General features: G+C 49.8%; 1 protein-coding gene across 4 annotated transcripts in view; it reads right to left on the bottom strand.

The window, feature by feature from the left end:
* The window catches only part of Mmd2 (monocyte to macrophage differentiation associated 2), a 50,912-nt gene that overhangs the window by 7,819 nt on the left and 30,632 nt on the right, over positions 1–12,461 (bottom strand). For 3 of the 4 annotated variants that reach the window (XM_078023666.1, XM_040278624.2, XM_078023667.1), the window contains 3 exons: positions 10,732–10,806; positions 3,025–3,126; positions 2,281–2,350 (listed from right to left, as the gene is read on the bottom strand). In XM_078023666.1, coding sequence (XP_077879792.1) covers positions 2,281–2,350; positions 3,025–3,126; positions 10,732–10,806 — 247 coding nt within the window. Of the gene's footprint in view, positions 1–130; positions 346–2,280; positions 2,351–3,024; positions 3,127–10,731; positions 10,807–12,461 lie in introns of all 4 variants that reach the window. The other variant, XR_013426814.1, reaches the window with a different exon arrangement.

Raw genomic sequence — 12,461 nt, 5'->3', positions numbered from 1 at the left:
TCGAGCCAGCCCACAGTCCCCATGGGAGTCTTGAAATTGCTGAGTGGACAATCCAGCTGCAGAGTGATCCTTTGGGGATCACTCCCCAGGTCCCCGAGGGACCTTGCCCGCCTGCCCACCAGGTACTCACCAGTCAAGAACCTTCAAACTTGAGACAGATGCGTTACCCAGAGGTTCTGAGATGCCAATTCAGATCCCAGAGCCGGGCGGCCACTTCTATTAATTACACAGTCATAGTAATTCCCAGCATTTCCCAGTACTTTCTATGGGCCAGGTACCATCTTAAGTGTGTATTTGAATTGTGTAACGTCATCTTCACGAGAATCTTATGAGGTGGGTTTTATGCTGTGGACAGCCACGGGGAAATGCCAGTGACATGGTGCAAAGAAAAACACAGGTATAGAAGAGTCCATTTCAATCTTGTATAATAAAAATAGACACCAGACGTAATGGTGCACACCTGTAATCCCAGCAGCTCGGGAGGCTGAGGCAGGAGGATTTCAAGTTCAAGGCCAGCCTCACCAACTTAGGGAGGCTCTAAGCAACTTAGTGAGATCCTGTCTCTAAAAAAGGGGGCAGGGGCTGGGGATGTGACTCCGTGGTTAAGCCCCCCTGGGTTCAATCCCTGGCACCAAAAAAAGAAAAAAAATTGAATAATAGACAAGGCAGTATGTGTCTGCCTATCCCCAGATACCTGCATCTAAAATTTTTAAATGGAGGGCTGAGGATGTAGCTCAGCAGTAAAGCACTTGCCTAGCATGCACAAGGCCCTGGGTTCTATCCCCAGCACCACAATAAAAAGTAAATCTTACAATAGGAAAAGATACACAACAAACTGCTCATGGTGGTTACAGCTGGCGGTATTGTGCTCTGGAGAGGGTGGGAGGTGCCATTTTATGCAGGACTTCTCTGTTGAGTGACTACATGATTACACATGCATCTACTATGTATGTATCTAAAGATATGATACATAATTTAATGAATATGTTATAATTTAATAGATGAATATATATATTTAAACAAAAATAAACTCAAGTGGGGGAAAAAGGTAATCTGGGAAAACAAATACAAATATAAAGGGAAACTGTTGAACAGGTAGAACAATATGGAAAGATTTCACTGCCCAGTATGAAAATGCAGTTAAAGCTGCCCACAAATCCGTTTGGTAAAAAGAAGCCAACAATGGAATCTAAGAAACAGTTCTATCTATCTAGGTGGACATTTGAATTTCCCATGTGATGCAAGGAAGATTTGTAAATGGTAGATAAATGAAACAATGGCTGACCATTTGGGGAGGGATCACCATATACAAAAGAAACCACAGTGAATAGAAAAGTAAAATGTGGCCTGGTGCAGTGGCGCATGCCTGTGATCCCAGAGACACGGGAGGCTGAGGCAGGAGGATCGCAAGTTGCAGGCCAGCCTCAGCAACTTTGCCAGACCCTGTCTCAAAATTTTAAAAAGTTAAAGGGCTAGGGATGTAGCTTAGTAGTAGAGCACCCCTGGGTTCCGTCCCCAGTGCCAAGATAAATAAGTAAATAAAATAACAACAAAAGGTAAGTGTAAAAAACAAACTATAAAAGAAATAGGAGAGGGCTGGGGCTGTAGCTCAGTGGTAGAGCGCTCGCCTAGCATGTGTGAGACACTGGGTTTGATCCTCAGCACTATATACAAATAAAATAAAGGTATTGTATCCATCTACAACCACACACACACACACAAAAAAAAAAAACCTTAAAAAACATTTAGAGACAGGGTCTCACTGAGTTGCTTAGTGCCTCACTTTTGCTGAGGCTGCTTTGAACTCGTGATCCTCCTGCCTCAGCCTCCTGAGCTGTTCAGATTACAGGCATGAAACATTGCACCCAGCCCATTTTTTTAAAAATTTTTGATTTGCAGAGCTGGGGATGGACCCCAGGGCCTTACATATACTAGGCAAGAGCTCTCCCACTGAGCTACACCTCCAGCCCATTTTTTTAAAAAATTTTGAGACAGGGTCTCACTACCTTGCTGAGGCCGTTCCTGAAATTGAGATCCTCCTGCCTCAGCCTCCAGTGCAGCTGGGATTACAGGTGTGCACCACCATGCCTGGCTCATGGGTCTCCCACTAAATCCTTAAATTCAAAGTAGACCTGAAGCACAGGAGTTGGCAGACCCACTCGGGGTTGAGTGGACAGGGAGTGGTGGGGAGCCCAGGGTGGGGGCCCCAGGATTAACTCTCATGTTCTCCTGCCCCCTCCAGGCTGACTGGACACCCCGTGCTGGACATGTGGGACTCACCATGGAGAGGATGACCAGGGCCGGGAAGAAGCCCATCACAACGTAGCAGAGCAGTTCCACGAGCTTGTACCTGGCAGGAAGAGAAGCCGTGTTGGCCTCAGGACGAGACTGCCCACGAGGAGACCATTTCCTGCTCCCGCTGCTGGGGAGAAGGGGTGCCCTGACCAGGAAAGGGAGAAGAAGGGACCCTCTCTGCAGCACTCCTTGGCCCAGCTTTGACCAACTGCATCTCCGGGCAGTCGTGTGGCTTTGGGAAAATCTCTTTCCCTCTTGAGACTCACACTTACAAAATGACATGCTGGAGCTGGACCAGGGACAGCCAATATTAGAGCAAGCACATGGACTCTCCCCAGGCTCAGTCCACAGCAGACATTACTATTCGACCCCAGCATCTCTTCCCACAGGGCACAAACAGCCAGTCTCCATCGAGTGAGTTACTCGATCCATGAAATCTGGGTGCCATCCTGGACACTCTATAGAGTTCTCATCTGCTGACACAGTCCAGGGAAGGCAGGTTACAGTGACCCAGTTCAATGGGCCTAGCAACCTATGATGTCTTTTTGAAAAATTATTCAAATTGAATCTGTGGTCTGGGGGGCTAGGTCCAGTCTATGGACCTGGACATTGGGGGTGCCAGGCAGAGCTCTGCTCTCATTTTCTGGGGTCATCCTGGGGTCTCATCTGCCTAGGACACTAGGAGGCTTCCAGAAGCACCCCAACCTCCAACTCCCAGCCTGGGCTTACCGCTCATGGAAGAAGAAGACATAGATGGTGCCCACAGAGGCCATAATCCAGACCAGCCACCGCATGTGGGAGGCCCAGGGACCCAGCTCCCGAAGGTTCAGCCTGGGGGAGAGAAGCCGAGGGCACAGGCTGGGGGAGGTCCATTGGGACACAGCCCTCCACAGCTGGCCTGCTGCAGGAAGCTGACCCCAGAGAAGCCCTGTCCCCTGCAGCTGCCCAGGCAGGACAAGGATTCTCCGTGGAAAGGAAGAAAGGACACGGTAATCCCAGCAGCTTGGGAGGCTGAGGCAAGAGGATCGCAAGTTCAAAGCTAGCCTCAGCAATTTAGCAAGACCCTGTCTCTAAATAAAATATAAAATAAGGCTGGGGATGTGGCTCAGTGGTTAAGCACCCCTGAGTTCAATCCCTGCTACCATAAAACAAAAAAAGGCACTAACTATATTGAAGGGGCAAACACTCACAGGCTGAGGATCCCTCATCTAAAATGCTTGGGACCGGAAGGGCTTCAGATCTTGGAATATTTGCATATGCATAATATGGGATGGGACCCAGGGCTAAACTTAGAATTCACTTATATCTCCTAGACACTCATGCACATGGCCTGAAGGTGAGGTTGCACGATATTTTTAGCGTTCCAGTGTTTGGGCTCATGTGTGGTCACGGGTGGAATTTTCCTTTCATGATGTCCCAGAGGTACTCACAAAATTTGGATTTCAGATTTCCAGTTTTCAGATAAGGAGATGCTCAACCTGGATCAGAGGGAAGTTGGCAAAACAGGTCATGTCCAAGAGAGAAGCGGAGGAGCACCTCAAAAGAGTGGGACATCAGGGGGTGAAGCATGTTCAGGGGGAAATTTGGTAGAATCCATAGAACTTTGCAGTTTGCATCCCCAGGATTCCGGTTCCAGCCGAAAGCCAAGGAAAGAGTTGTGTGCTCATTACCAACCTACTGCCGGATCCATCTCTGCTCCTTTTGCCTGCACTGGGATAATGCAGCTGGGCCTTGGGAATAGCCTTCCTTTGTAGAGGGTGCAATATTACGTTTTGGCAGTAGAGGGCGGTGGGGAGCCGCTCCTCTGCAGGAGGCTCTTCCTCCTGGCTCCCATAATCCTCTGGCTTTTCTCCTGCCTTGCCCAGCCCTGTCTTTCTCCAGTGCCAGGTGCGCGTGAGGCACAGCTTTTAGCACCTGGCTTCAGTATGATTTAAGTAACCACAGCACAGCCAGGGGACCCAGACAGAGCAGGCCTGGTCTGTGCTCCGAAGAGTCACTCCCTGAATGGTGTTCTCCGCCCTGCACACGTGCTTGGGGTTCCCACAGCACTTCCCATGCAGCAAGCTGACCATCTAGCTGCCCCCAGGGTCCCTGCAGAGGGACCACTCCTCTGCTGTTCCAGCAGCACACAATGACCCCCAGCATGGAGCAGGTGCTGACTCAGCACCTCCCAGTGGATGGCCTCCTCTGGCATCTTGAGGGCCAGGTGCCAGCAAGTCACACCAGTGGGATCTTCACCAACGTCTCTGTCACCCCATGTACTGAAACTGTGCCCTCTCAGGAAAGGTGAGATCCCAGCCCTGGGCAGAGGGCTCTTCCTTGGGCATCAGAGCCCAGCACAGGTTTCAGAGGTAGTTGTGATCTCTTATAACTTTACTACCACTGTTCTTTAGAATTGTCTCTTTTTTTTGGGGGGGGGTACCAGGGATTGAACTCAAGGGCACTCGACCACTGAGCAACATCCCCAGCCCTATTTTGCATTTTATTTAGAGACAGGGTCTCACCAAGTTGCTTCCCACCTTCCTTTGGCTGAGGCTGGCTTTGAGATCCTCCTGCCTTAGCCTCCAGAGCCGCTGGGATGACAGGCAGGCGCCACTGTCGTGGCACCCCGTCCTCCACAGAAAATCTTAATGAAGCTTCTCCAGAAACCCTCAACATAATTGTCCTTAGACTCACAGCAAAGATCCTGCAAAAGAATTTTCAGGCAGGGGGTATGCTTGCAGCCTCAAGAGTTGGAGAAGAAAAAGTAACTAGGGCCCAGCCGGCACAGAGGCGTTTGCATTTCAAAGGACAACAGTCAGGCCCCGTGGAGGAAGCTGTGGGAGAGAAAGGGAGGCAAACTCTCCCTTGCTTGGCCGCTGGTTTTCCCAGAGAGTGTCCTTGATTTTGTATCCTGGCCTGGGTGGATTTGCCCAGAACAGGGGAAAAAAGCCGCTTTTGTGTGGACGTCGGCAGATTGTGAGCCTCTGAGCCCCTCCCCCTACACACTGGGTCTCAAGTTCTGAAACTTTCTGAACTTGGGGTTCAGAGGGATGGACTGATTGGAGCGAAAGCTTTTCCCCTGTGGACCTGGCTGCAGCCAATAAACCTGCTTCCTGCTAATTCCTCCATGTCCAGCCCTGTGGTCCTACAATACCACCACATCCGGCTTAAAGCAGTCTTTTATTCTTATTAGCCAATCCCCTGCCACTTCAGTAATCCATTAATAATTCTTAATATTGGGGCTGGGGTTGTGGCTCAGTGGTAGAGCACTCGCCTAGCACATGTGAGGCACTGGGTTCCATCCTCAGCATCACACAAAAATAAATAAATAAAATAAAGGCATCATGTCCACCTACAACTAAAAAAATATATATTTTTAAAGTATCAAATTTTTTTTATGGGTTTTTTTTTTTTTGGTAGCGGAGATTGGACCCAAGAGTGCTTAACCACTGAACCACATCCCCAGCCCTTTTTGTTTTTATATTTTATTTAGAGATAAGGTCCTGCTGAGTTGCTTAGGGCCTCACTAAGTTGCTGAGGCTGGCCTTGAACTTGAGATCCTTCTGTCTCAGCCTCCCTGTGGCTCAGGAGGCTGCGGCTAAAGGATTGAGAGTTTAAAGCCAGCCTCAAAAATTTAGAGAGGCTTTAAGCAACTCAGTGAGATCCTGTCTCTAAATAAAATATAAAAAAGAGGGATGAGGATGTGGCTCAATGGTTGAGTGGCCCTGGGTTCATTTCCCAGTACCCCCCCCAAAAAAAATTCTCTTAATTGGTCAAATGTTGTTGCAAAGTAGTTTTTCCAAAAACTCCTGAGTACTGCACTCCCTGACTTCTCTCATACATCAGAATGGTCACCTATTGCTCTCATGGCTGTGAGAGAGCCTCCCTAGGATGATGTTCCCTGAAAGTCTCCCTTTGGGAAACTGCAGAAGTCTCCATTGTGTTTCAGGATCGAATAGTGCCGTGGCCACATTCAGAGGCTGGCCTGATTTTTTTTTTTTTTACCCTTTATCATTGATTTATGATTATTTCCAGTCTCTGCCTGAAGAACTTACCTATCTTTCATTTCTTTTACTTCCTCTCTGATTGCTTGACCTTTCCGCTTTTTATAATTTTGTGTATCCTCCCTGATCATCTCATGCCTGTTCTCTGTGTCAGCATGTGATTTTTTTGGTAGTTGTTTTTTTTTTTTCCTGAATTGAATTCATTCATTTATTCGATGTACTATCCTATTGTGATGTGAGTTTGTTCTTCAATTTGTTTCTTTGGGCTTGAAGTCACTGTTTTGGTTTCCATTGGTTGTTCTGTTATCTCGTTTGGGGGCTCTTGTTTAACTGCGCTCATTTTCTTATTCAGGGCTTGAAGTGGTTCGGCTCAGCCGGGCAGCAGTCGGAAGCTGAGTTGGAAATGAAGTAGAGGAGTGGGGACCTCCAGCCTGCGTCTCCCTGCCACCACCTCTAACCTCCAAGACCTAGGAGCATGAAGCAGGGACCAGCAGCAAAAACTGGGAGACCAGCACTGAGCTGCAATATGTGCTTCTCCGGAGACCATAGACACCTGAGAAAGAGATCCTAGGCCATCAATTAAGGACGACGGGCATGAGCAGCAGCCCCGGTGCCACATACCAGATGGCCCTGCTTCCCTTCCACTTTCCAGGGATGGCAGATCCGGGCCGCAATACCCACAACGCACATCAGAGGGCGCTGCTTCCCTTCCACCTTCCAGGAACAATGTCCTTGAGCAGCAGCCCCAGTACCACGCACCAGAGGGCGCTGCTTCCCCGGAATCCACCCACTGCTGAACTCCTCACACACACTTTTCTAAGGAGCCTTGTCCAGTGTCCAGGACAGAGCAGGATGTCACCTGCAGGGGTGGGGTTACTGGCAGCGTTTCTCTAAACGGCTGCTAGAGAGTGAAGTGACGCATCCGTGCTCTGCCCCAGGACGTTCCCTTTCTGAAATCTCAGCCTTGGGTTCTGTGCTTGTCCGACAGGTGATGGTGGTGACAGTCTTTGCCCTCCAAAATATTTTTAACAGTCTTTGTTGTTGTTGTTTAGTTTGGTGTGGTTTTTGTAAAAGCCCCAGGAAAGCTTGTGTCACATGTGATTTTCTACACTTTCCTGCCTCCCTAATCCTGGGACTGGCTGGGGTGATGGATAGTGTGTTCTTATCTCATTTTTCCTGGCGGCTGCTGACAGGGGCCACGGGGTGGATCATCACTGTCTCCACCTCACAGGTCAGGAAAACTGAGGCTCAGGCTCAGTCAGTTGCTCAAGAAACAGCAAAGCTGGGACCAGAACTCCCCATACAGCCTGTTCTCTTTCGATTACAACAGAACTTTTCAACGTTCTTTTGGCCACGCGGCACCCTTTCTTTCAATAAAACGTCTGTGCAGAAATCTTATATATAAACCCAATGTGTAAAAAAAGAGAAAAACAAAAGCACAAATTTTTTTTTTCCCCTGAGGAGAAGAAATGGGAAAACCCGGAGTCATTCATGTCCAACTCCCCTCCCTGGTCCTCTGGGGACCCTCCAGGGCTCTGCAGAGAATAGCTTAAAAACCAGAAAAATGCAAAGAAAAACACCCACCTGGTGATTCCAGGCCACCTCACCCCACATTACCCTGTCACCCATGCACCCCGTAGCCACTTTCTCTGTCTCTCTTGCCCCCATGTCAACCCTCCCCGCAAAGTCCTGCCAATTTCCCCCCGGGGTGCGCTCACAGGGCGCTCACACCAGTTTACTCAGTGGTGTGAGTATTGGACCAGTGGCTCTGTGCCCTGTTGCTACACAAGGACAGGCTGCCGGCGCTTTGGTTCACCGCGATCCCCTCCCACAGGGTCCCAACGGAGCGGTGCACAATCAGGGCAGAATATAGAGGCCCCGGCACTCCATCAGCCGGGGGAGAAACTGCGTTGGAGGGAGTGAGTGCAGCTAAGCACACACTCAGCTTCGCTTTTCTTGGCAACAACCAAAAGGAGCCGGGGAAATTGTCAAGACAGAAGGTGGCACCCAGAGACGGCACGGGGCCAGGAGAAGCCTCCTGCTGGAATGAGCATCTTCCAGGGCCTCTGACTGCTCTTGCCTTCTGCTCCCGGCAGCCCCTGAGGCCTCCACCTACCTGCTAAGACCGTGGCCCTCAACCTCGGCCTAAGTCTAGACTTTCTCTGCAGGCCTGCCCACTTGGTGTCTGGCAACCAGAAGTCCTTGGCTTTCAGGCCCCTTCTGTCGCTAAGCCAGCTGTGCATGGGGATCACGTGCCACCATGTCCCCAGCCAGATGGCACCAGGGCTGCTCTGCTCCCGGTAGACACTGACCTCTAACCCCATCCCCACCTTCAATTACAGTCCACTCAGAGGTTCCTGCTAAACTTCTTCTTAGTCCCTCCTCTTGATCTCCCTGACCACTGTGATGGCCCAGGCTACTGCTGTTTCTCCCCAGAGACCTCTGCACCCCCCCTGGGCCCTTTCCTGGTGCCTGGGCAGCCCATCATCGCAAAAGACAAAAGCACACCAGAGTCCTGTTCAGACCCTCCCGTCCACTGCTCAGTGCTGACCCAGCAGGACCACGTACTCCTGACCTATCTGCAGGGACAGGAATGTCTCTGGGTCCATCACCCATGACCCTGAAACCTGGGAACCATGCAGACCCCTATAAACAGGAAAAGGACTATTCACCCTGAGCGAATGGCAGCCCGGCCGCCATCTGCCTGGGGAAATGGTGGGATAGCAGCCCTGTGCCTAGCAAGGAGAAGAAACAGGTGACTCCTGTACAGAGGACCCCATGAGTCCCCGCCTGACTGACGGGATGCCCTGGAGAGGAATGAGGTGCTCAGAATGGTGATTCCTGCCTGTGGGTCCCAGCAGGAGGCCACACTACCCTGGGAGTGCAGGAGTCAGAACTGCAGCTGGCTTTGGGGCTCAGGGCCAGGGGCCAGGGTCTGAGCACGGTTTCAGGGCAGCTCTCCTGCGGTTCCCCTGCCAGGTTAGGTCCCGCTGAGCACTGCTGTGTATCACTGACCCGTCACAAGCCTCCCTCCACCCACCAGAGCCTCAGCAGCTTGACCCTGGCACCGATGGCCATGGGACACTCATTCCACAATTCTATGCAAAATCATCTTCCCTCTCAGTGGCCCATGGGGTCCTTGGGCTACAGGTGCTTGGCCTGAAGCTCAGTGTTTGTTCCATCCAGAACTGTCTGGATTTGTTCCTAGATCAAGTTCAAAGCCTCTGAGACGTTTACTGAAGGAATTTAAACTGGACACTCTTGTTTTGTTTTTCTTTTTGTACCGGGGATTGAACTCAGGGGCACTTTACCATTGAGCCACATGCCCAGTCCTTTATTTTTATTTTTATTTTTTTTATTTTGAGATACAGTCTCAATTGCTGAGACTGGCCTTGAACTCTCGATCCTCCTGCCTCAGCCTCCAGAGCTGCTGGGATTACAGGTGCGCGCGCCACCATGTCCAGCTTAAACTGGACAATCTTGGTGGAGGGTGATTTGGCAACTTGTACCCGAGTTATTAGTACCTACCCTCCAGGCCCAGGAAGAACAATTCTAGAAGCATTCTTCCTCAGAGATGAAGCTTAACCACATGAAGTCCCTGCTTCTGTAAGCCAAAGGTTGGCTATCAGCAATTTCATGTGATTGTAGACAACACATCCATGCACCTTTGCTAAATGTTACATGAAGATGTGCACTGATAGGCACTTTCACATCGAGAAATAGACACTATTTATGGGGTAGCAAGGGAATATTATGCATCTGTTAAAAATGGGATATGGGGGCTGGGGTTGTGGCTCAGCAGTAGAGCGCTTACCTAGCACGTGCGAGGCCTTGGGTTCTATCCTCAGCACCACATAAAAACAAATAAACAAAATAAGGTATTGTGTACAACTAAAAAAAATTTTTTTAAATGGGATATGATCTTTTTTTATTTTACATACAACGGAAATATTCAATGTGCTAACATGCAAAGATATCCCTGGTTTCATTCCTAAGAGTTACCAAAGTAAATTGCAGAAGGGTTTGTATAGCATTCTTCCTTTGTATTAAAAATAGGCAGAAAGCAGAACTATAAATATACACTTCATAAATATCAAAGGCACTTATGGGGCTGGGGGTGTAGCTTAGAGGTACAGCCTTTGCTGAGGATGCCTGAGGTCCTGGGTTTGATCCTCAACTCCACAAATAAGTAAATAACTTTAAAATACATGCATAGACACAAGCACATACATATATACATATAGTACCTATTTGCTCTTTTATGCATGCAATAACTCTAGGTTATGCAAGAAATGTAATCAACAGCAGCTTCCTGACGGGAGAACAGGGCAGAGGGTTCTTGTCACCACCTCTTTCTATGCCAAGTCAACCTATTACCCAGTTAACTATAATCATGAATGTGCAGAGCAGCGAAGCCCACCGACCCAGGGTGGCCACACAGAGTACTCACCAGGGCGCGTAGGAGGCTGCTATGAAGAAATAGATGACCATCCGGTCAATCATATGCAGACAATGTTCCACCATCCTAGGGAGGCAGAGAAGGTGTTGGTCACGACCCTGGACTGGAGAGCTACCCAGGGACACCCGCGGCTTCCCCACTGGGAGGGGATGGGCTGGGGCAGACCCGCCCCCATCCAGCCAGCGGGACCCCAGGGGCCTCAGTCTCCCTGCCTGTAAGTGACCAGAGCAGCAGTTTTCAAACCCGGCTCCTTGCTGTTGTAGGGGTGCACGAGTCGCCCCGGGGTTCCCTGGGGTGACTACTGACACACTCCCTGCATACAACTCTGCATTTGGGGTTTCTATACTGGGATCTTCAAAAGATGCCAGATGGAGAGAGAATCCTATAACTCAAAAACATGTACCACTGCAAAAACAAACAAACCAAAACCGATGACACTATGCACCCCTGGGTTCCAGCATCCTGCTCAGAAGACCTCCATGACTGGCTGCCTGGCCTTGCCACCCAAGGACCTGGCAGGAGTCACCAACCCTTCTTAGCTCTGTAAAATAGGAAGGAGACTGTATCCCAACCACAGAGTCCTTGGGAGCACTAAGTGAGTTACTATTTAGCACATCGCACAAGGAGAAGTGCTCAATTAAAGCCAAATCCTGCCATGGCCTCCCCTTGAACAGTTGAGCTGTGGCCCTCATGCTAGGGCTGGTGGCTAGCCTCCAAAATGGCGCCATGAGCCCTGCCTCCTGGAATTCTCACCCTGTACAGTCCCACCCACAGGGGAAAAAAAAAAAAAAAAACAGGGCAAACTCATGCAACCAACAGGCTCTTACAGAAATAACAGGGTGTGATTTCCAAGGCTGGATCATAGGATATATTACAGCATCTACCTTGTTCTCTTGGGCCACTAACTTTGGGGGGAAACTAGCCATCATGTGGTGTGGGGAAGTTCATCCGGGGAAGAAATATTTAGTTGGCACTAAACATCCAGCGCCAACTTGCTAGCCACTGAAGTGGGCCCTCCAGCCCCCCGTCCGGCCTTCAGATGACAGAGCACCAGCCAACAAGTGACTGACCCCCAGACCACAGCTGGGGAGCTCCCGATCCTCTGAGGCATTGACAGAGGACGCACATTTCTTATTTTTAAGCTACCACATTTGGGGGCATTTTTGTTAATGCAGCAATCAAGAACTAATACAAACTGTGATTCTCTCCAGTAAACCGCAGCCCTGAACAAGCTTGAACAGGGACTCAGCAGGGGTTCAGCCACACCTGTTTCTAGACAAGAAGACAATGGTAATGGCTGCCACGTGGGGAGCCCATGCCACCATCAGCAAGCATGCTGTTCTAGGCCCCTACTGACGCTGACTGGCAATCTTACCTACAAGGCTGGTCCTTCATTTTTTTTTTATGGGGGTGGTAGTTACCAGGGATTGAACTCAGGGGCACTCCACCACTGAGCCCCATCCCCAGCCCTATTTTGTATTTTATTTAGAGACATGGTCTCATTGAGTTGCTTAGCACCTCACTTTTGCTGAGTTTGGCTTTGAACTCACGATCCTCCTGCCTCAGCCTCCCGAGCTACTGTGATTATAGGGGTAGATCACTAAGCCCAGCGAGGTCCCTCATTTTTATCTTCCACATCACGGTGAGGACAGAACAATCATGCTGCTGGCTAGTGGGCCCTAAAACTAATGACTGGTATCTTTAGAGGAGGAAAGAGAGAG

The sequence above is a fragment of the Ictidomys tridecemlineatus genome, chromosome 10, assembly GCF_052094955.1.
Source record: "Ictidomys tridecemlineatus isolate mIctTri1 chromosome 10, mIctTri1.hap1, whole genome shotgun sequence".
In the NCBI taxonomy this organism is placed as follows: domain Eukaryota; kingdom Metazoa; phylum Chordata; class Mammalia; order Rodentia; family Sciuridae; genus Ictidomys; species Ictidomys tridecemlineatus.
This window is presented reverse-complemented; position numbering and strand designations above follow the sequence as displayed.